The 25599-nt window shown below is 38.8% G+C and overlaps 1 protein-coding gene across 2 annotated transcripts in view; it reads right to left on the bottom strand.

Moving 5' to 3' along the window:
- FAM133B (family with sequence similarity 133 member B) overlaps window positions 1-24028 on the bottom strand; it is a 42298-nt gene extending 18270 nt beyond the window's left edge. For both annotated transcript variants that reach the window (XM_090287234.1, XM_090287235.1), the window contains exons 1-8: window positions 23921-24028; window positions 17078-17175; window positions 15277-15355; window positions 11812-11886; window positions 11661-11693; window positions 11155-11217; window positions 10618-10710; window positions 7492-7542 (exon numbers count right to left, since the gene is read on the bottom strand). In XM_090287234.1, coding sequence (XP_090143360.1) covers window positions 7492-7542; window positions 10618-10710; window positions 11155-11217; window positions 11661-11693; window positions 11812-11886; window positions 15277-15355; window positions 17078-17175; window positions 23921-23944 — 516 coding nt within the window. In that variant the 5' untranslated portion in view covers window positions 23945-24028. The remainder of the gene's footprint in view (window positions 1-7491; window positions 7543-10617; window positions 10711-11154; window positions 11218-11660; window positions 11694-11811; window positions 11887-15276; window positions 15356-17077; window positions 17176-23920) is intronic.
- Between the last annotated feature and the right edge of the window lie 1571 nt (window positions 24029-25599).

The following is a 25599-nucleotide window of genomic DNA, read 5'->3' as shown; positions in this document are numbered from 1 at the left end:
CCCATAAGATTGTCAGCTGATTTCTCAAAAGAAAATTTGCAGGCAAGAAGGGACTGAAAAGAAGTATTCAAAGTGATGAAAAGCAAGGATCTACAACCAAGATTACTCTACCCAGCAAAGCCATTATTTAGAATGGAAGGGTAGATAAAGTGCTTCTTAGACAAGGTAAAGGTAAAAGAGTTCATCATCAGTAAGTCATTATTATATGAAATGTTAAGACTTATTTAAGAAAAAGATTAAAACAGAATATTGAAATGACAACAAACTCAACTATCAGCAACTGACTCTAGAAAACAAAAACAAACAAGAACAGAATCATAAATACGGAGATGATTTGGAGGGTCATCAGCAAAGAGGATGAAGGGAGAGAAAGGGGGAAAACGGTGCAGGGATCAAAAAGCATAATTTGTAGGAACAAAATAGACAGGGGGATGTTAAGAAAAGTATAGGAAAGGGTGAAGTCAAAGAACTTACGTGCACAACCCACGCACATGAACTAAGAAGGGGGATTGCTCGTGGGAAGGGAGCAAAGGGAAAAAATTGGGACAACTCTAACAAGCATAATAAATAAAATATACCTAAAAAAAAACCCTGAGAGTATTAACAAGGATAAATGTCAACAGCAATATTGAGTGAAAAAAGTAAGTTTCATTAGGAAACACAATACCATTTTGAAAATAGGAAATAGTCTAGGCTATTTATAAATATATGTAACCTACGTGTATAAATGTAAAAGGAAGAATGCACAGTAATTTCAGAAATGGCTGTCTCTAAGGAAGATGTGTTTGGTACTTAAAAAATAAAATAAAAACGACTTGAAGCAAATATGACAAAATGTAAATCATTTGTTAATTCTAGCTGATATGTGTATGGATCTTTGTTTACTATATTTATTATATATATACTACTCTATACCTTATTTTGAAGTACTTCAAAATCACAATGCAATTGTTCTAGTATTTCATGTTTGTATATCACCAAGTTTTAGTTATACATACACGCACACACACATTTCTTTAATGTTCACCTGAGGATATGTTTACTGATTTTAGAGTGGAAGGGGGTGATGAGAGAGAAAAACATTGATGTGAGAGACATCAATTAGCTGTCTCCTCTATGCATCCTGATCAGGAACCGAACCCACATCCTTCTGGTGGATAGGATGATGCTTGAACAAACTGAGCCACCTGGCCAAACTCATACAAATATGTTTTTAAAATTAAATTTATTGGCTATTAGTTAATAACATTATATAAACTTCAGGTTTACAGCTGTATAATACAATATCACTATACTCCATTGTGTGCTCATCAAAGTTCAGTCTCTCTCCATCACCATATATTTGCCCCCTTTTCCCTACCCTTCCTCCACTTTCCTCTGGTAACCATCTGTTGTCTGTACCTATGCATTTGTTTGGTTGGTTTGTTGCTTTTTGTTTTATATCCCACACATGATAAATTAAAAAAAACAACAACAACATGAAAGTCACTTAATTCCTATTAAAATAATCATATGGTTTCACTTGGCCAGTTAACACTTAAAATTATACATTAGTATATTATCTTTGAATTCTTGGAATTAACACAACTTGATTGTGATGTTTTCTTTTTTAGTGTCCTAGTAAATTTTTATTTGCATATTGATGAAAAGCACTCCTAGCTATAAACCTAAGACAAGTAAAACGATAGGCCTGCAAAAAAACTTGCACAAGTATGTTCACAGCAGCATTATAAATCTTAGTCAAAAGGTAAACAGAATTCAAATGTCTACCAATAAATGAATCGATAAACAAACTGTGGTATATACATATAATGGAATGTTATTCAGCCATAAAAAGGAACAAAGAACTGATATATGAGGGGGGACCCCCAAAAACCCGGAATTATCTTCTGGACCGTGGGCCCCTTGTAGTATAAGCTTCACCTGCTAGGTGAGTGTTCTAGGAACCCATCTGTATCAGTGTACCAGCTGGCATTGTTGTGAAAGGCTGCGTTCAGCTTCAATAAATTTTTTTGGAAGACTCTTTCAATACCTTTGCCCATTTCATGATGGGCGATTTACAAGCACAACTGCCAACACTTTGATGAGTGTTCAGCAGTTTTGGACCAAAAACAGCAGGATTCCTAGGCCCCACCATCCCTATTCATCTGATCTCACCCTGAGCGACTTTTTTTTTCACTGGATGAAAGAAGTCCTCAAAGAGAAATGTTTTTCCGATGTGAAAGAGGTGAAACAAACAAAAAAAAGCCATCAAAATCGACAAGTTCACAAACCATTTGAGCAGTGGAAACAAAAACGTCTTGATAGGTGTATTGCATCAAATGGAGAGTACTTTGAAGGTGACTGAAATTTAAACATGTGAGAATAAATACATAATTTTTTATAAATTCCAGGTTTTTTAGGTCCCCGCCCCCATACACAGCACAACTTGGATGAACCTTGAAAACATTACACTAAATGTAAAAAAGGCAGGAGCATCCAAATATGTAAGGAAAATCTTGAAAGACTTCAAGAAGGATATTGACAGCAACACACTCATAGTAGGGGACTTTAACATCCCACTGTCAACAATGGACAGATCTTCAAAGCAAAGAAATACCAAGGATATTGAGGCATTGCACAACACTCTAGATCAAAGGGACTGAATTGATATATATTGAACCTTTCATCCCCAAGAAGCAAAATATACATTCTTTTCAAATGCACATGGAGCATTTTCAAAGATAGACCACATGGTAGACACAAGTCTCAACAAATCCAAGAAAACTGAAATTATATCAAGCATCTTCTCAGATTACAATGGCTTGAAACTGGAAATTAACCTCAAGGAAAAAACTCAAAACATTCAAACTCATGGGGAATGAATAACATGTTATTAAATAATGAATGGGTTAACAATGACATCAAGGAATGACGTCAAGGAAGAAATCAAAGTCTCTGGAAAGAAATGATAAGGAACAAACAATAGGGAGAGCAGTCCTGAGAGGAAAGTTGATAGCATTACAAGCCTACCTAAAAAGCACAGAAGAATCTCAAATAAAAAATCTAAGCCTATAGCTACAAGAACTAAAGGAAGAACAACAAAGAAAGCCCAGAGTGAGTCGAAGGAAGGAAATCATCAAGATCAGAGCAGAATTAAATGACATAGAGACTAAATAAGCAATTAAAAAGATCTACAAAAGTAGGAGCCGGTTTTTGAAAAGATAAACAAAGTCGACAAGCCTGTAATCAGGCTCATCAAGAAAAAGAGCGAGGACCCAAATAAAAAAAATCAGAAAAGAAAGAGAAGTCACAACCAATACCACAGAAATACAAAGGATTGTAAGAAATTACTACAAACAGCTATGCGGCAAGAAATTTGACAACCTAGATGGAATGGACAAATTTCTGGAAACATACAATTTCCCAAAACTGAATCAAGCAGCAGCAGAAAGTCTGAACAGACTGATAACAACTAGTGATATTGAAGCAGTAATCAAAAAACTCCTGGCATAAAAAAGCCCTGGACCGGATGGCTTCACAGGTGAATTTTACAAATCATTTAGGGAAGAACTAACTTGTATCTTTCTCAAACTATTCCAAAAAATCCAAAAAGAGAGAAGACTCCCAAACTCTTTCTATGAAGCCAGTATCAACCTAATTCCCAAACCAGGTCAAGACACAACAAAGAAAGAAAACTACAGGGCGATATCGCTGAAGAACATAAGATGCTAAAATCCTCAGCAAAATATTGGCAAACTAGATCCAGCAACACATCAAAGAGGTCATACACCACGATCAAGTGGGATTCATCCCAGGGATGCCAGGGTAGTTTAATGTTCGCAAATCAATAAATGTAATACACCACATAAACAAAACAAAAGAAAACAATCACATGATCTTATCAACAGATGCTGAAAAAGCACTTGATAAAGTCGTCGTCGGCAGCCGTCCGTCTCGAGAGAGACGATGGTGTAGCTTCTTAAGAGTCTATCTGCACCGCCGAGAATGGCTGTGCAGTCCGACTCGGGAGTGACACGGTATCTGTCTCCTCCCGTGTTAAATCGACATCTTGCGAAGACGCTGGAGTGTCCTCTCCAGTGAAGCTGAAGCTACAGAGCCTGGGCAGGGTGATATGGAGGGTCTGCTGTTGCCCATGCAGCAGACCCCCCCTCTCTTCGCAGCTGAAGGGTCCAAGGGAAAGACGGAGTCAATACAGCTTGGCTTCAGGTGCGCCGCAGGAGTTGCCGGTGTTGACTACAACGTCAAACCGCCTTAGGGACTCTGGCTCCGGATTTTCTGTCGGGGTTTACTCCCTTAGCCTTTCCCCTGAAGAGGTATGCTGCAAGGCAGCAGAGGTTTTTTGAAGTCAGAGTTTTCCTTCTCTGATGTGCCCTGACTGGAAGATCGAACCAGCGACACTTAGCTCGCAGGCTGACGCTCAATCCACTGAGCCAAACCAGCCAGGGACTTGATAAAGTACAACACTCAACAAAATGGAATAGAGGGAGCATACCTCAACATAATAAAGGCCATATATGAGAAAGCCAACATGATACTCAATGGGCAAAAACTGAAAGCATTCCCCCTAAGATCAGGAACAAGACAAGGATGTCCACTCTCTCCACTCCTATTCAACATAGTCTTGTAAGTTCTAGCCACAGCAAACAGACAAGAAAAAGAAATAAAAGGCATCCAAATTAGAAAAGAGAAAGTAAAGCTGTCATTATTTGCAGATGACATGATAGTGTACACATAAAACCCTACAGACTCTAGGAAAATACTACTTGACATCATACGTGAATTTGGCAAAATACAAAGTCAGTATTCAGAAATTGAAGGCATTTCTGTACACCAACAACAGAATATCAGATAGAAACTGGGAAATAAAAAAACAAAACCATTTACTATAGCAAGAAGAAAATAATATACCTAGGAATAAACTTAACCAAAGAAATAAAAGACCTGTACTCGGAAAACTACATAACACTGAAGAAAGAAATTAAGGAAGACACAAATAAATGGAAGCATATACCATGTTCATGGATGGGAAGAACCAACATCATTAAAATGTCCATACTACCCAAAGCAATTTATAGATTCAATGCAATTCCTATTAAAATACCAACAACACATTTCACAGACCTAGAACAAATACTTAAAGAATTTATATGGAACCAAAAATGACCCCAAATAGCCACAGCAATCTTGAGGAAGAAGAACACAGTAGGAGGAATCACAATACCTAATATCAAACTATACAAGGCCAGTGTAATCAAAACAGTCTGGTACTGGTATAAGAAGAGACATATAAATCAATGGAACAGAATAGACAGTCCAAAAATAAAGCCAGGCCTATGTGGTCAATTAATATTTGACAAAGGGGGAAGGAACATAAAATGGAGTGAAAAGAGCCTCTTCAATAAATGGTGCTGGGAGAACTGAAGAGGGATGTGCAAAGAAATGAAATTGGACCACCAACCTACACCACACACCAGAATAAACCCAAAATGGATCAAAGACTTAAATGTAAGCTGTGGCACCATAAAACTCCTAGAGGAAAACATAGGCGGGAAAATTTCCGATATCCCACGTAGTAATATTTTCACTGATATATCTCCTAAGGCAAAGTAAATAAAGGAAATAAACAAATGGGACTACATCAAACTAAAGAGTTTCTGCTCAGCAAAAGAAAACATCAGCAAGATGAAAAGGCAACTAGCCATGTGGGAAAACATATTTGCCAATGATACTTCAGACAAGATATTGATCTCCAAAATCTATAAAGAACTTACACGACTGAACACTAAGAAGACAGACAACCCAATTTTAAAATGGGCAAAGGACCTAACAAAAACTTCTCCAAAGAGGACATACAGAGGGTCCACAGACATATGAAAGAATGCTCAACACCACTAGCCATAGGAGAAATGCAAATAAAAACCACAATGAGATACCATTTTACACCAGTCAGAATCACCATCATCAACAAATCATGAAACAACAAGTGCTGGCGAGGATGTGGAGAAACGGGAACCCTACTGCACTGTTGGTGGGAATGCAGTCTGGTGCGGCCACTGTGGAAAGCAGAATGGAATTTCCTTAAAAAACTAAAAATGGAACTGCCTTTTGATCCCGCAATTCCACTGCTGGGACATACCCGAGGAATCCTGAAACACCAATTCAAAAGAACCTATGCAGCGCTATTTAATATCCAAGTGCTGGAACAACCCAAACGCCCATCTGTAGATGAGTGGATCAAAAAACTGAGGTACATTTACATAATGGAATACTATGCAGCAGAAAGAAAAAAGGAACTTCTACCATTTGCAACAACCTGGATGCAACTAGAGAGAATTGTGCTTAGTGAAACAAGCCAGGCAATTGAAGAAAAATACCATATGATATCACCTAATACAGGGAACTAATGAACAACACAAACAAATGAGCAAAACTGAACCAGAGGCATGTAAACAAGGAGCAGACTAACAGTGACAAGTGGGGAGGGGAGAGGGAAAAAAGAGGGTAAGAATGGGAAGGGTCTAGTCACAGAACACATATAAATACTCATGGACATGGACAACAGGGTGGGGACTGACTGTGGGAGAAGGGGTTGGTGGGGTGGAAGCAATGTGGGAGAAAGTGGGACAACTGTAACAGAAAGACAATAAAAATAAAAATAAATATATAAATGGGAAAAAGTCAGACACAAATGGTGACATACTGTAGGACTGCTTTTATACGATATATCCAGAATATGCAAATCCGAAGAGATAGAAAGCATATTAGAGGGTACCTGGGGATGGGAGGAAGGGAGAATGGGAAATGATTACTTAATAGGTTCTTTTTAAAATGATCATGAAAAAGTTTTGGAACTAAAGTGAGGTGGTTGTTGCACAACATTGTACATACATTAAATACCATCAAATCATAATTTTAAGATGGTTAATAGATTATGTGAATTTCACCTCGATTTTAAAAAATGATATAAAGAGATAGTAAAATACAGTGATACTGGTTTGTAGTTTTAATTAGTAATTGCTTCATTTTTAATAATGAGAATAAGATTTTAAAATGAGAATCAGAAACATGGGTAGAGACAAATTTGGCATTAATTAGTTAAATTAGAAGATAAAATACTTAGAGCAGCAAAAGTTATTTTTTTCAAAACTTATCTACGGTACACACAATTTGAACCAGAAGACCATGTTCTTTAATTAAAAGTGCCTCCTTTATATGACTTGAGGAAACAAAAGAAATGTTTAATTTCCATTATTCTGAATTTTTAATCTGAAATAATCCATTAAACTATAGAAATTCAAACTTTCTGCAGGAATGTTCTTTTTACCTTTTACCTTCAATAATGAATCCAATAAATAATCTTTAAATCAACACAAAATATCATAAAAGCAAATAAATAAATCTCAAGTTAAAAAAGGTAACACATTAGTTATTTCTTGAAGTGAATGAAGTAAGACAAACTAACTTAAGGCAATATAAAATTATAATTACCTTTTCTTTCTCAGTTGCATCCTTTGACTTCTTTTTCTTTTTCAAACTATCCTAAACAAATATATATATACACATATGTATCAATTTTAAATGTAAAAGATACAGTTTAATAGTATAAAGACAAAAATACCAAAAAGGTGATTTGCTCTATGACTAAAAAAGTTTAGTTTAACACCAGAATTTTAAAAATACATAAGAAATATTTTAGAGGACTTCCGGCCAAGATGGAGGCTTAGACGGACACGCTAGGTCTCCCTCTACAACTAGAGAGGAATACAACTACTTCAAAACAAAGGATAACTAGAAATTCCAGAAAATAAAACTACACGGAAGCCCAACATATGAAGTTATAAAGCAGCGGTGCCATTTGGGCAGGTAAGAGTTAAAGAGGGCAGTGCTGTTTGCGGTCGCACCTGAGACAGCGGCGGGGCGGCGAAAAATCCCGGCGGCAGTCAAGCCCCTGGCAGTGCGCGACCCCAACGCTGGGGAAAGCAGCCACCGCATCGCCTTGAACAGTGAGGCCCAGGGGGGCGGGAGGACGGATCCCGGTCTCCTAGCTGAATAACTGTGTGAATCCATCTTGGACCCCTGCCCCCAAAGAAAGCACCACAGGGCTGCGAAATAGGTCGCAGACAGGTGCCGGTCGCTGATTTGTGACGCGTACGCAGGCACTGCCCCCTATAGCCAGCCCAAGAAAACAAAACGCATCTGTCAAAATGAGGCAGACAACTATAGAAATCCCGGTGACACAACTCACCAGGCAACAGATAGAGAACCTGACAGATGAACAGATAAGAAACCTGTCAGAGGCTCAGTTCTGGGCCATTGTTATCAGGTGGCTTACAGAATTCACAAAAGAGCAGGAAAAAGATAAGAAAGAAGCGAAAAACATTCATAACGAAAGGAACAAAACCACATACGAGACAGATGGTGAGGAAAAAAAATCCAGAGTTCATTTCAACAAACTGGAATATGGAGAAGGAACAAGCAGTCAACCAATGCAGCGAGAGGAAATGGGAAGCAACAATGAGAGGATCAGAAACCTCTGGGACAGCTATAAAAGGCCCAACATAAGAATCGTTGGTTTGCCAGAGAGTGAGGAAGATGAACTAGAACTTGAAAAATTGAGTGAAAATATAATAAAGGAGAACTTCCCAGACTTGGGGAAGGGAATAGACTTGCAGGTCCAGGAAGCAAGGAGAGTTCCCAAGAGACTGGACCCAGGGAGAACCACTCCAAGACACATTATAATCAAAATGTCAAAAATTAAAGATAAAGAGAGAATCTTAAAAGCAGCAAGAGAGAAGAAAAGAATTATGTACAAAGGGGTCCCAATTAGACTATCAGCTGACTTCTCAAGGGAGACCCTACAAGCAAGAAGGGACTGGCAAGAAATATTCAAAGTAATGAAAATCCAAAACCTACAACCACGAATACTCTATCCAGCGAAATTGTCATTCAGAATAGAAGGACAGAGAAAGTGTTTCCAGGACAAAATAAAACTGAAAGAGTTCATTAGATCCAAACCACTGTTATATGAGATGTTAAAGGGACTGGTTTAAAAAACAGAAGCTAGGGAGATGAAACAGAGGCAAACTAAACAGGCAACGAGAGTGGAAAAGGAACTGTGGGTACGGGAAGCATATTGGGGGGAGGTCAACAGGGAGGGGGAGTGGGGAGAGGGAGGGAGATGATATAGGAATTGGGGATCATGGTAGGAGGGAATGGAATAGACGGAGAGAGGTTGAGAGGAACTATATGCACAACTAATGGACATAATCTAAAAGGGGGGGACAACTGGAGGGAGGGGGGCCACCGGGTGGAGGGGAGCAGAGGGAAGGGAAATTGGCACAAATGTAATATTTTAATCAATAAAACACATTAAATCTGAAAAAAAAAATAAAAAATAAAAAATAAAAAGTACATTTTATTGAAAAAAAAAAAAAGAAATATTTTATATACATATGTACTTGTAAGAAAATGAGACCTCTTAATTTATCTGACTGTATATCAAATCTATGTGCACCTAAAATGACATTTTGTGTATGATAACCACATGATTTATTTTAATGTAAGACTTTATGTAACTGCCTATTTTTGTTTGTGGTGGTTGTAAGCACTGGAGTCCCTAAGCACTGGAGTTCCAATTCCCTCTGGACTCAGACATCTACCAATCTGATTTCCCAACTCTCCCTTTTAGAAGAGAGGTGAGCATTTTTGCTTTTGTCTCCCTCAGTTCTAGCTATTAACATCCCTAAGCCCTTCACATTCATGAAGTGGGGTAACAAATACCTACTTCATAGGGTTGTTGAGAGAACTGAGTTAATATGTCAAGTGCTTAGAGCTGTGCATATAACATGTAGTAGGCATTCAATAAATGTTAGCTATCAGTATCATTACACTGGCTCTTTTCCTTTAAAAAACAATGGAAAACCCAATATTTACTGAGTACTTTCTAGACACCAGGCATTTTGTCTGAAGAAATCTCACTAGGGGAGTAGATTATCTGCTCCTGAACAAGGCAGACGCTTTGTTCTTCTGGGACCCTAGGACATTTCTTTGTTCAATTGTGGTCCATGGATACCCCTGTGTCAGAATCACTGAGGACATCTGTTAAGAATATAGACATGTTGAGCCTAATTACCTACTAAATCAGAACCTTCATTTTATTGCAACCTGCATGAATTCCTTATGAGCACTAATTTTTGAGAGTAAACTGTGTCAGACAATTCTGGGTAGTACAGAACAGACTTAGGTCTAGTAGAAAAGACAGTGGACCAGCTAGCAAAAGACAGATTCAACTTCAAATTCTAGTACTGGCTGTATAAATTTAAGATGTTTTTCTCTGATCTAAGACTTCTTTATGAAACAGAGAAAAAAAAAAAAAGCCTGCCAGACTTATCATAAAGCTGTCATGGAGATGCCGAGGTAGAGATATATGTATGAAAGTATTTAGAGAAAACTTAAATGCCACATGTAAGGAATTAAGTGTCACAAAACCACACAGTATATAAATAAGAGTATCTCGTTTTTAAACTGACAGCAATTTAAGATAGGAAAAACTAATGGAATAACCTAATCATAAGCTTTTGGTATCCAAAATGTTGCTAATTAAAAATTTTTTACCTTACTATCTGACTCAGTCTCTGACATGGAGCTTTCGGAAGATTTATGTGAACGGTTCTTCTTTTTCTTTTTCCTTTTTCCTTGTTTCTTATCCTACATAAAACATTTTTAGAAACATTCGCTTTCTGTTTCAAAAATATAACTGCTTTATTTTTATTTATATCAAATCTTTAGCAATGAACAAAAGTTAACAAAAGGACCAGCTTATAAACATGTTTCACTCAATTAATATTTAAAATGTAACATCTCACCTTTCTGGTTTATTTTTAAAAAGTGATTTGTGTCATATATAATTCCTAGCATCTAGTCAAATAACATTTTAGATTTTTCAAATCCATTTATTCTACTGATATTTTAAAATGAACAAGACAAATTCAGAAATCTAAAAATTATGTACCAATATTTAATGATCTACATATTTATTTACATCAGTGCTCAGTTATAGATAAGTAATAAAACCATGGAAGTAAACATTGTTAACTGGTATTTCATAAGGAAATTACAGGTATTTCATGAAACATGATAGCCAAACCTTACCTCATCTTCAGAATCTGAAGAACTGCTGGAAGAATCAGAGCTTGATGAAGAAGAGGAGGAATACTTGACCAAGCACAAAAAAATTAAAGTCTGTGAGATGCAGGAATTTTTTTTCTTTTACCATCTCTCAAATACTTAACAAAATTGATCTAATGTCTGAGGACCAGGTGCCAGCTTCATAAGACTTAAATATTAAAATGCCAACGGTTACATTTCCTCACTGCCCACCCCAAAAAAGGAAAAAAGAAAAAAGAAAAAAAAAGTCTCAACAAAGTAATGGTAGTCAATTTTCCCTCTCTAATAAGCAATACAGCAGTTACTAGGTTATAAGGAAATTGGTACCTGTCTTGTATATCAGAAACAGATCACACCCACCCAATAACTACCAAAGGACCTCCAGGCTCTTTGACTCACCTAGAGTTAGCATACAAGCAATATAAATTATTCTTACTCTTCTGGTAGGCTCTCAATTGTAACATTTAGAAAAGTGGAAAAGTTTTACTCACCCTACCAGATTTCTTTTTTTCTTTTTTCTTTCTCTAAAAGCAAACAAAATCTAAGTAAGCTGACATGAATTCTGAAATACATAGCAAAGAGAAGTATTATGATAACTCAAATGTGAAATAAAGGGTAACAATAAAGTAAAAATAGTACTACCTGTCTTTTTTTGGATGAGCTCTCACTTCCACATAATAATTTCTCCCTGTGTTTTTCTAGTTCTTTCTTCCAGTTCTGCAAAAACGTTATAAACACTATCAGAGGACATCTATCCCCTTCCAATATACCCCATATACGAGTACAAAACAGTCACAGTTTCTTTTCTTTCATTCTCTCACCCATCTCAGCCTCTAATTACAAAAGATATTCCAAGCGACAGAATCCTCCACTCTATCACCAAGGAAACCTCTACCAGCTCTTTACAAAGAAGTTAATAAGGGATGGGAATTCTCCACTGTATATTCTGTATGTTGAGAATAGGTATTCTCATCAAAATTACATCTAAAGTATAGAACAACTATCTTTCAGAACCATCAGAAATCTAGTTGAATGGAAATTAGAAGAAACCAGACTGGTAGAGGGGGCGCAGACACAGAACGGGCTGGTCCCACACCCATGTGTAGTGGATAAAAATTCGGGAGGGATATCTTAGGAGCGAGGAGTCCCAGCCCCTACACCAAGTCCCCCAGTCCAGGGTTCCAGTACCAGAAAGATAAGTCCCCGCAACATCTGGCTGCAAAAACCAGTGGGGATTGAGTCAATGGAAGAAACTGCTGGAGTTCCAAGCAGTTCCTTTTAAAGAAACCACACATGACTTACACAGACTCACTCCCAGAGCTTCAGGCCCAGGGTAGCAGTTTGAAAGGCACCAGTGGCATACAGGGAGGAACTGAAGTGTCTGGCATCAAGACAGGTGCTGGGGGAGTTTTCTTCCAGACAGAAAAACAGGCAGAGGCCACTGTCCCTTTTCTGAACCCTTCCCCTAAAGAACAACAGCGCCAGTAGGCAGGTGCCATATCTAAGACTCCATCATCTTGGCCCACCCTGGAGACCCCCTGTGACTCCATCCCATAAAACTTACGGGCCCAACCAAGATATGAATGGTTGGTCTTGGCTTATGCTTCCTAAATCCTATCAAACAAACAATAGCAGGCCTCAGTAGCCCTCAGCCCTATAACTCTTGCAAAATGGCCTCCAGCCTGGCACTAGAAGCAGCCAGTGTAGATTCACAGTTTGGCTTCACCTGAGAATCTCCAAGCCCAGCACAAGTAGCAGACATCTCTGATAGCTTTAGAGCTCATGCAGTGTGGTCCCAGGCAGAACACAGGTGGGGACTGACCTTGACTTTGCACCACCTGGGAAACCCAGAGCCTGTGCACCCAGTGGACAGCTACAGACCACATTGGAGCACCACCACCCTGCCACTACACAGCTGATCCTCCACGGAGGGCAGAGGTTGGTGGCTGGTGATCACAGACAGTCCTTGCCGCTGACTGGCCTTGGTAAATCACTTCCACTGACTTGCCAATAGCAATCAAGGCTCAACTACAAGGGTGCGCTCATGAGGGCGCAGCTTGAGTACCCAGCTTAGGTGATAGGGGAGGCGGTGCCACCGGACCCTACAGGACATGTACTATATTAGACCACATTACTAAGACATGGAGTCATAGCAGCTCTACCTAATACATAGAAACAAACACAGGGGGGCTACCAAAATGAAGAGACAAAGAAACATGGCCCAAATAAAAGAACAGATCAAAACTCCAGAAAAAGAGTTAAACAAAATGGAGATAAGCAATCTATCAGATGCAGAGTTCAAAACACTGGTTATAAGGATGCTCCAGGAACTGAGTGAGGGCCTCAACAGCATAAAAAGGATCCAGTCAGAAACAAAGGAAACACTATTTGAAATAAAGAATAATTTACAGGGAAACAACCATAAAGTGGATGAAGCCAAGAATCAATGAACGATTTGGAACATAAGAAACAAAAAGAGAACGCATCAGAATAATAATAAGAAAAAAGAATCCAAAAAAACGAGGATAGCATAAGCAGCATCTGGAACAACTTCAAGAAGTCCAACATTCACATCACAGGGGTGCCAGAGGAAAGAAAGAGCAAAAAATTAGAAAACTATTTGAAAAATAATGAAAGAAAACTTCTCTAATTTGGTGAAGGAAATAGACATACAAGTCCAGGGTGCACAGATAGTACCAAACAAGATGGATGTAAAGAGGCCCACTCCAAGACACATCATAATTAAAATGCCAAAGGTTAAAGATAAAGAGAGGATCTTAAAAGCAGCAAGGAAAAAGCAGAGAGTTACCTACAAAGGGGTGCCTATAAGACTCTCAGCTGATTTCTCAAAAGACACTTTGCAGGCAAGAAGGGACTGGCAACAAGTACTCAATGTGATGAAAAGCAGGGACCTATAGCCAAGATTGCTCTACCCAGCAAAGCTATCATTTAGAATCAAAGGGCAGATAAAGAGCTTCCCAGACAAGGAAAAAAGTAAAGAAGTTCATTATCTTCAAACCATTATTATATGAAACGTTAAAGTGACTTAATTAAGAAAAAGAAGATCAAAACTATGAGCATTAAGATGGCAATAAATACGTATGTATCAACAATTGAATCTAAAAAACAAACTAAGCAAACAAGAAGAACAAAGACAGAATCATGGATACAGAGAGTGCTTACATGGTTTTCAGATGGGAGAGGGGTATAGCGGAATGTGTGAAGAGGTGAGGGGATTAGGAAGTACAAACAGGTAGTTATAGAATAGCCATGGGGATGTAAAGTTCAGTATAGGGAATGGAGTAGCCAAAGAACTTAATACACATGACCCATGGACATGAACAATGGTGTGGGGATTGCCTGAGGAAGAGCTGGGTGCTGGGTGTAGGAGGGCACAGGGGAAAAACTGGGACCACTGTAATAATATAAACAATAAAATATAATTAAAAAAGAGAGTGCCTGTTTGTACTGAGGCTGAGGAATTTTTTCTTTTTAACAAAGATGGTTAGATTCTTTTTCAAATAGTTAAGTTAAATTAATCTATACTGTGGCTGACTAGTACATTTATGCCTATAATAAAAAATAAGTAAATATCACAATAGAAATCTCAGGGTAAAATGGGAACATGGGGATGGGGGAGAGAAGGTAAAGAACCTAATGTTTAGAAAACTTCCAGATGTTCTTTTTTTTAAAATAATTTATTTGCTTGTTTATTTTTTTATTTTTAGAGAGAGGAAAGGAGAAAGAGAGGGAGAGAAACATCACTGTGTGGTTGCCTCTCACTCACGCCCCCAACTGGGGACCTGATGTGCAACCTAGTCATGTGCCCTGACTAGGAATCGAACCAGCGACACTTGGCTTGCAGGCCGATGCTCTATCCACTGAGCCACCCAGATGTTTCTAATTATTGTAAGATGACTTTCCTCTATTTAAAAAAAAAATCAGGTATTTACATACAAACCTGTACTCAAAATAACAAAAACACCTATAAAATACAGAGCCCCTTTAACCTAAAGAGCTAGGCCCAAACCCTGGCTTATTAAAAAATTATTTCATCCTTCTTATAATAATTATTAGTCTATTTTTTTAAAGGTATTATTTACAAACCTCATTCATTTTTTCTTCAAATTCAGCCAATGCCTTGGAGCCTTTCTTTTTCTTTTCCAGTTGTTCTTTCACTTCTTCCCTTAAAAAGCAAAATGTAAAAAACATGTTTTCAAGCAATTCAAACTAAAGATAGATGTTTACAAACAATACAACAAAATTTCATAAACAAATTTTTAATATTCTAGTAAAAGTCCATTCTAATGTTGATACATTTCAAATCTGTGTTCACATCCTTGTAAGTCAATTATCATAAATAAAGCCTACCAGATAACACTAACCATTCTTTCTCTAAGCAGGGATATAAGAGCTAGTACAGGAAACATTTGAGCAGTTAAAATGCTATAGGCACTGTTCTAAATACATTTCCCTTTAACCTTTATCACACCTCTGTGAGAAAAAGTAGTATTATTTTACAGATAAAAGTTGTAGGTTGGGGAAAGTAAGAAATCTACCTAACGTCACAAAGCTTTAGTAACACAAGTGTATTTGACTGAACTACTACATTCTATTATTAAATCACCCATCTTATAATGTATCTCACACATGTGCAGAAGAGAACACAGCACACCTGACTGCTTATTCCTAGAAAGGCCCTGGCTGTTTCTAGGAGCTCGATTTTAGGAGACCCCTTACCATTCCCTGATAAGAGTTGTTTACTGTGCCTGTTTGTACAAACACTAGAGTTTAGGCTGGACATCTGCAATCCTCCTGCGACTCTGGAATTTTGGCACCTACTAGGCAGTGGCTGGCTAGTCCCCAGTAAAAACCCTGGACACAGACTCTATGAACTCCCCTGCTTGGCAACATCTCACATGTGTTATCACAACTCAGGCTAAGGGAGCTTAATGCTCCTGTTGACTGTACAGGAGAGGAAGCCTTGGAAGCCTGCTCCCAGTCTCCCTGAGACCTCCCGCATGCACATTTTCCCTCTGTTGATGGTGGCTGGTATCCTTTCACTGTAATAAATCTTACCCATAAGCACAACTATATGTGAGACCAGCCAATTACTTAACCTGAGAGTTTCTTGGGGACAGCTAACACATGTGTAAAACACTTACTTCAGTACATCCCCTTTAAAGATCATTCCTTCTCCCCAATTTTAAAGACAAAATGTACTTTGGGGATGACTTTATTTTCTGGTATGCTGCAACACTGAACAATAGCACTCATGAACACTGTTAAGAGGTGGATATGCTTACTTCCTATCTAAGTCAACCATAGTTGCCCTGCTCTCAGAGGCACTTAGAAGGGGTCCGAAACTCACAACTCTGAAGCTTGTCATATGTTACGTTCAGGAGTATATTTAATAAGAGTAAGGCCAGTGCTATGAGCTTTATTTATAAAAGATCAGCACCACTCAACAAGGGCAAAAAACATCAGTTTAAAGCAAAAAGCTTACAATGGGAAATTCTAACTCATTGAAAGGCCAGCAGATAAAACTAGAAACAAGGCCTAACATTAGACTTCCTAACACCTAGTTACACCTCAACAAAGGATGTGATTACTCGAACCACCATTTTTAAACAGAACACTGCAAGGTTAAGTTCATTGTTAGGGGACAGAGAAGAGATTGGTATGGAAAGGTTATCTGGTAGGGTGTTGGCTATTTTGGATGTTGGGTTCTTAAACGTTTGCTTTAACACTCATGCATGTGTTTCATACATTCAAAAAAAAGCACATATCAAATATTACTTCAAAAATGACGTATTTGGCAATTGCTTGGCAATCAATAAACGTTCCAATAGCAACTTTTTAAAAATTTATCAAAACTTTATAAATAGGTAAGTAATTTCACAAATACCAGGTAGGCCTTGGTCGATTCAGATAATCTTGGATCGTTGGCCCTGAAGACTGGACCGGACCCCTTGATCTGGCCATTGCTATTGGGTTCATATAGGCCTTGAGGAAAGAACAAAATTGTACTCCATTAAAGTACTCATTAAAAATGCAAAAGCTCACTTTCTCACCAAACAACTTTTATTAAATAAGCTCTTACTACGTATGAGTAAGCATGACCAATCTGGCTAACCAACTTTCATTACAAAAAATTAATTTAACACTCATTATGAAGATTCACAAAATGTGTTTTTACCAGAGATTTGATGAAAATAATAATGATACCTCTTTCTTACTTTAAGATGGCTTTATAGTGCCACCTAAATTGCAATAACCCTGTGAGAGTGATAACACTGCTCTCTGGCAAATGAAACTCAGTTCCAAAGAAGGTAAAGAAGATATAACTTTAAATTCACTGTTTATTCTACTGTATTTTCTATGTCAGAAAGTACTGTGCCATACAAAATATTTTATTCACAAACTGTTAACATCAAAAAATTAGGCACAGGAAGCAAAAGAAAATATAGATACATAGGACTTCTTTAAAACTGATGCACCCATCAATGGGCACTATCAAAGAAGTGAAAACACAGTCCACAGAATGGGAGAAAATATTTGCAAGTCATATACCTGATAAGGGATTAATAAATGAATAAAGAAATCTTACAACTCAGTAACAAAAGCCCAAAACGACTCGATTCAAAAACACATAAAGGACTTGAACAGACATTTCTCCAAAGAAATACAAATGTCCAGTAAGTACATGAAAAGATGGTTCAACATCACTAGTCATTAAGGAAATTACAATATGTTACCTCACACCCATTAGGATGGCTAATATCAAAAACAAAGAAAATAACAAGTGTTGTCAAGGATGTAGAGAAAAGGGAACGCTTTCAAATTGCTGGTGGGAATATAAAATGGTGCAGTTGTTGTGGAAGTTTGGTGGTTCCTCAGAAAGTTAAACACAGAATTACCATATAACCCAGCAATTTCACCTCTAAATGAAACTGAAAAAAATTGAAAGGGCTCAAACATACTTGTATACCATGTTCATGGCAGCATTATACACAATAGCCAAAAGGTAGAACCAACCCAAATGTCCATCTACAGAAGAATGGATAAATAAAATGTGGTATAATATACGAGAGTGCATACAATGGAATATTATCTAGCCTTAGAAAAGGAATGTTAATTGCTACATGCTACAACACAGATAAACCCTGGCAACATGCTAAGTGAAATAAGGCATATACAGAAGAACAAATATTGAATGATTCCACTCATATGAAGGACCTAGAATAAGCAAATCCATAGAGACAGAAAGTAAATACAGGTTACTAGGAGCTGGGGCACGGAAGTAACTGGAAGTTATTGTTTAAAAGGTACAAAGCTTCCTGCTTGGAATGATGAAAAAGTTCTGGAAATGGCCCTGGTTGGGTGGCTCAGTTGGTTGGAGCATCATTCCACACACTAAAAGGGTGTGGATCTGTTTCCCAGTCTAGGGACATGACTAGGTTGAGGGTTCAATCCTCAGTTGGGGTGGGTATGGGAGGCAACAAAGCAATGTTTTTCTCTCTCTCAAGTCAATAAACATACCCTTGGGTGAGGATTAAAAAAAAAGTTCTAGAAATGGATAGGTGTACAACACTGTGAAAGTACTTAATACTGCTGAATTATATACCTAAGAATGTTTAAAACAGTGAACTTTATATTTTAGCACAATAAAAAATTACAAAAAATTAAATTATGCTCTGTGTACTGCACTTACTCTCAGGACACATTTTTAGATGTGTTTTTCAAAGACATATTGAGACAGAATAAAGCAGGTTTGTCAATTACAGTGTTTAGCAAAAAGATGTTGTTTTATTAAAATTGACTTTGCTCTAGATATAAAATCTGTTATTAATTTAGTCTCAATCTCTTGGTCCTTATATTCAGTTTTCCAAATTTAATTCAAGTCATTAAAAATCCATAGAAACTTCTGTTTTTAAATAAAAAGAATTTTGTTTTTTGAATGACTATTTTCAGGGTTGATTTTAAGGCCTTAAACCTAATACTTAACATTCCAAAAGAAATGAGACAACGAATTTGTTGCGTTTACTTAACAAAATCTGTAAAAATGACCAACACTTTCACTTTCATAACAAATATTAGTTATATATTTCTGGATTTCTCTCTCAGAGTAAACGGTATAAAACCTCTATAAAAAACACATACTGAGAATTGTTTCCATTTGATTGGACACAGCCTGATTACTTGGGATGAAAAAAGTTAAAATCTTCAACATAATGTCCTTATAGGCAGAAATGAATGCTTCCATTGTCGGAGATGTTGGAGAGTAAGGGCTAATTGTGGATATCAAATTAACATTAAAGACAGAGGCCTATAATATTTTTGATATCAACTGTTATGCCCTTGAATATTTCATTCAACTGCCTTTGCTGAGAATTTCAGTTCATGTAGAAATATGGCAACTAACAGAGGCCGCAACAGAGGAATTGATGGCCCTGCTAATGGCACTGACAACCCAACCAGAAGCAAGTACAATATGTAAGCTAAGTTCATCGTTTTAAAACAGGAGTATTATGTCATAATATTAGCAGTACCTGATCATAAAGTATTTTAAGTTAAAAATAGTAATAAGTGTTTATTTCCAAAGAATGCAAATATACACAAGGATGTTCAAAACTAAATTACTAAATTAGGGAAAAATGAAAATACCCAACTAGCTACCAAAATGAGATTCATTAAGTATACTGAAGTACACCCCAAAATAAAATACTATGTAGCTATTAAAAAGAATGAGATATATCTATAGTAACCTGTATGGAAAGCTGTCCAAGATTTCTCAAGTGAAAAGCAAAAGCAAGTTGCCCAAAAAATAAGATACTATATTACTAAATAGCTATCAAATTCTTAAAACCTACATGCATATGCACCAAAATGTAAAGGGAGATGTCCACTTTTCATCATTTCATACACTGGATAAATTAAAAAAAAAAAAAAAATCTCATGGCCTTTACAAAAGATAAACAAATCCAAACAATGTACACACAAACACTATCATAATATTAATGTGAAAAATTCAATCACAATACTGCCACTGCAATTTAGAGCTGAATTGTCTTTAAGTAAAAATTCACCAATACTGTGATGGTAATTTTTCATTCTAATTTTAACAAATCGTAACGCAGCATTTACCATGTTTTTACAGTCTTAAAAGTACATTAGCATTTTTATGTCTTAATATCTACTGTGAAATTGATTTGCCAAGGTACATACCAACTTATCTTGCTGTTTATTTTTCAGATGGAAATAAAATAGTAGTGTATTCACATGCTAGGACTATTACTTATAAACAATTTATAGTAAAATCACATCAGATTATCATTGAGTATGCAATAAATTTAACTTTCAAGCTTCTGACCATAAACACTATCCTAGGTGTGCTTAAGTATACTTCAAATATCTCCATTATTTATCTGTTGTTTATTAAGTGCATCTTAAGTGCTGAACACTTGCAAAACACTTGATAGTTTGTCCTCATAATTTTTAAGCAACAATGCTTTTACTATGTACAACAGGAAGTTAAAAAAATACCTATCTTACAAAGGTAAAGCTTTTTACACTTACTATGCTTCAGTGTGAAAAATAATACTCCTAACATTAAGGGAGTGAGTGGTTAGGCATCAGTTAAATCGTGCAATTTCTTTAAACATCTCACTATCACTCAATCACTTTAAATATGGTCAAATGCTCACTCACATATAACTAGAATTGTCTGTGGCTTCAAACTGCTGCAGGAGTTCGGGTAACAAAACAATTTGTTTTTGAAACTCAGGATAGCAAACGGGGCTCAAAGGAATGTAAATGGGCAGGCTGAAAAGAACAATGCAGTAAAACTGCAAAGGACAAAATGTGCAGAACTACTTGTTACTTTGATTACCTATTTTTATCGAGAGTATACATCTATTTAGGTCCTTGGCTGGTTTGGCTCAGTGGATTGAGCGTCGGCCTGCGAGCTAAGTGTCGCTGGTTCGATCTTCCAGTCAGGGCACATCAGAGAAGGAAAACTCTGACTCCAAAAAACCTCCGCTGCCTTGCGGCATACCTCTTCAGGGGAAAGGCTAAGGGAGTAAACCCCGACAGAAAATCAGGAGCCGGAGTCCCTAAGGCGGTTTGACGTTGTAGTCAACACCGGCAACTCCTGCAGCGCACCTGAAGCCAAGCTGTATTGACTCCGTCTTTCCCTTGGACCCTTCAGCTGCGAAGAGAGGGGGGGTCTGCTGCATGGGCAACAGCAGACCCTCCATATCACCCTGCCCAGGCTCTGTAGCTTCAGCTTCACTGGAGAGGACACTCCAGCGTCATGACAAGATGTCGATTCAACACGGGAGGAGACAGATACCGTGTCACTCCCGAGTCGGACTGCACAGCCATTCTCGGCGGTGCAGATAGACTCTTAAGAAGCTACACCATCGTCTCTCGAGACGGACGGCTGCCGACATCTATTTAGAGATCACAAAGTAACAGAAAAAATACAGGAAGGAAGCTTTTGGAAAACAATGGGCACATAGGGTAACCATCATGAATTCATGAGCGCTTTACAAATCTCAAGAATTAAAATGTTCAATTAAAAGCAAATAAACAAACCTGTTCACGATGCTCAATACCAAAGTGAACCCTAATGAAACTATGGACTTCAGGTGACAATGGTATGTCAACGTGGGTTCATCAGTTGCAACAAATGTACCACTCTGCAGCAGGAGGTTGATGATGGGGAGGCTGTGTACACTTGGAGGGAAGGAGTACATAGGAATTCTACTTTTTGCTCAGTCCTGCTGTGAACCTAAAACTGCTCTGAAATAGACTATTAAAAAAAACAAAAACATTTCAACCTGAAATTTAATGGTTTTTTTACAAAGCAATTCTGTCATCTTTAAAACTATAATTTTATCAATGTAAGAAAAGTCAACATTTTCATTTTGTTATTTATAATCAAGAATTATGATGTACTGAACTAAGTACAGATAACCCAAACCTGGGTCCCAGTTTTAACAGTTCCATCTCCTCCTGCATGCAATGGGGAAACTGAATTTGACAATCTGTGTCTTCTGCCTCTTAATTTCATGTTTTCATTCCCACAACCTTTTTAGTGCAAACAAAATGTCACCAGAACACTCTGTGCAAAGACACCATAGCAAGTAGTAAGTAGAGCCCACAGTTATCAAAATGCTCTGGGGTAAATGAAGCTCACTTGAAAAGTTTTTCAAATGCTTTAAATCAACACTTGTCCCCAATAAAACAAAACATCTTAGGTCTCTGTATGAAACTCCACCCAAGGCCTGGTCATTTCTAAACATCCAAGGCCCAATGACGTTAAAGAGCCCAAACACTCTTAACACTTCAAGCCTAGGACTGTCCCAAGAGAACACCACTGCAACTCTGAGAATCGGGATACCCCAAAAGCTCTGACCCACAGCCAGGGAAGCAGGAGAAAGAACATTCCTTAACCTTGTAATCAATGCTCACTACAGGTGTTCCTAGACATCTCTGATTTATGAAGACTTATATAACATTAAAACAAATGTTTTGAAGATGGAAAATGTCATCATTTCATAAAAGCAAAGATCACTTGGCACTCCCCCACCCCCAAAAAATGAGCAAAGGAGATAATAGTTAAGAATAAGCCAGTTCCTTCAACGGCATTTATTTTTTCTTTGTGCTGCTCAGTGGTCAAAACTCATGGGCAAGCCCAGGAACTGAGAGCTCCACCTAAGTTTATAGCTAATCTTTTAAGTTTGTGGCCCATCCAATATGATGCATAACCTGGGTTTTCCAAACCCAACAACCGAGTAGCCATCTAGGATACCTTCTTCCATCTCCACCTGTCAAAAGTACCTTCTCTTTCGAATGCCCTCAGAACCTCAAATCTCTATCAGATATCATTTCTTACTTCATTATTTATGTATCTCCTTTATCTCATTTACTAGAATAGTAACAATTTTCATGCCAAGCACTCTCCTAGACATCCTCCTTTCTGTGGTCTCAACTAGGTTGAGGATAAACACCGATCTTTTGCAGAAGAAACTGAGGCTCAAGGAAAAGCAACTTGTCCTAAGTCACCCACCTCCCGAGGGACCAAAATTGGCATCCCAACATTTAGAGTCCAAGTTGACTCTAAAGTCAACTACTTTTACGCCATTCATTCCTTCACGGGGCCTACTCAGTGCCAGGCAGTACTGGGCGCTGCGGACACCAAACCAAATGCCTCGCTCCTGGTCTGTCTGCGCTTGATCTGTGAGCGCAGCAGGTCTCCGAGTGCGGGGGGGGGAGGGGGCGGCGCGTTGGCCACCTTCACCCCAAGCAGGTGAGCACGAGAAGGGCGGAGAGGTGGGCTGCGTGACCCCAAGGAGGGGGCGAGTCCTGGCGCCTCCACGGGCCTTAAGACTTTCGAGTAATATACTGGAGTGGACAGGTCTCTCTGAGCTCCTGCAGTTCTTTAAAAAGAAAAAAAATGTTACTGCTGACCCCATACGGCAGGGAAGGGAGCCGTACCAAAAGGTGCGGCGAGGTTGGGGGTGGTAGGAGAAATAGGGGGACAAGAAGGAGCTAAGAGTATGGGGGCCCATCAAAGGCGCCAACAGCGTGCGCGGCGCATGCGCGTTTGGAGCCGGCGTTAGGGTGGAGGGCGAGCTGGAACTCGAGGCTCCAGGTGCCCCAGGCGCGCAACCGACCCTCAGGCCCCTCGCTCTTCTAACGCGGACCCCGCGTCGCCCCATTGTTTTCCCCGCCGAGTACTCACCACTCGATTGTCCCTCTTCCCCATGATGCTGGGCTGCGCGCACGGTCAGACGCCAAAGGAGACCAGGCCAGTGGAGCGGCCGAAGCGGGACCGCACAAGTCAGTCCGTCGACTCCTCGGCCCCTCCCAGAGAGCGGCGCCGCGCGGAGTGAGCGGCCGCGTCTGGCCACAGCGCCACCTATCGCCGCGGAGGAGAGGCCAGCGTCGGCGATCACGCGCGATTCCCAGGAGTCGCACAGGGGATTTCAGTTCTTTGCCACCCACCGGGGGCAAGCGGACACTGCTCTTTTGTACAGCAGCCCTCACACTAAGAAGCTCACCTCCGTCTGGCTCTCTTCCATTTCTGATGTACTGAAATACTCATTCTTGGGGATTCAAAATTTTTTCCAACCCTTATTGTGTGCTAACAAAGCGCAAGCGCTGGGGATCAAGTGATGAGCAGGACAGACGGGGTCCTTCCCGGGGTCCATCAGGTGTTGAGGGAGAAGACAGCCAGTGCCGTAGATGTTGCTAACGAAATCGCCCTTTAAGTTCAGTTGCATTCATCCATCACCCACATATTCATTTCACACTAATTTTTGAACTTAGCGCAAGTCACTAACTAGATGACTGGAAGCTGGATCCGAGGCAGGACGCAAAGATGACTAAGACACAATCCCTGCCTTCTGAGGTCTGTATATAAACTGGTAGGGAAGATAAGCCTACACAGGGCCAACTCTACTGTGTGGCCTGTCGTATGTCAGTACAGAACTAAAACTTCAAGGGAGGTGGTGGGGGCTCCAGAGGAGTTATATTTATTAAGTAATTACAGACCTGGGTAAAGCTAGGGCCTTCTGTGCCCATCTTAGCACACTGTCATTAGAAAGTAATTGAAAATTAATATGGATATTTTCTGGACTCATGGAAAATTACAAAATGTGCCCATGCTCATTACATACAAGAAAAATTCTTAAATTCGTCTTTCCCAGTTTGTCTCCCCCTCTCCCTTTCTCAAGCTGTATTACACAACAGATGCTCCCAACTCCCATTTCCTCTTTCAAAAATTTCCCAAACTCTCTCCAATGCAGCTGTTAGTGGTTCTACTCCCCACTAAGCATTCATTCTCCTGAGTAACCCATTTTGCTTTTTACTGTGAATTAGATCTCCCCAGTTCTTCATTTCTCCTCCTCTTTCATGGCTTAAGCTGGGGAACTCTGGCCAAATACAGGCTTCTCTGTATGCATGAGAAGAAGAAGAGAATTTGTGAATAAGTATTTTTCCCTCATGGCTCAGTTAGTTTTCTTTTTAATATTCCAGGCACTTTACAAATATTATTTCCAACACTTCAACATAAGCTTGATAATACCTGTGGGAGAATATAGTGTTTTCCTCTTGAGCTCTTCACTTTTCACTTCCTTTGGCTGATAATACAGAGTACAGAGATTTTTAAAAGTAAACTAATGCTATAAGTGTACAGAGGGTTTGTATTTTCCATAGACGTCACCCCCTCTGGCAACGCACACATCCTCCCACATGGAGCATGGGTCCAGGCAAGGGCAAAGAAACAGGAAAATAACAGAGGAGCATGCAGAAATAATGAAGAATGCTAAAGCTATTGGGAGCTCATCTGAGTGGACTTCATAAGGACTGAATCAGTTCTAGCCTTCTCAAGATAGAACTCACAGTGACTCAATGAGAAGA

The sequence above is a fragment of the Furipterus horrens genome, unplaced genomic scaffold (assembly GCF_987537825.1).
Source record: "Furipterus horrens unplaced genomic scaffold, mFurHor1.1.pri manual_scaffold_9, whole genome shotgun sequence".
NCBI classification, from domain to species: domain Eukaryota; kingdom Metazoa; phylum Chordata; class Mammalia; order Chiroptera; family Furipteridae; genus Furipterus; species Furipterus horrens.
Note: the sequence above shows the minus strand (reverse complement) of the source record. Positions and strands in the feature narration are given on the sequence as shown.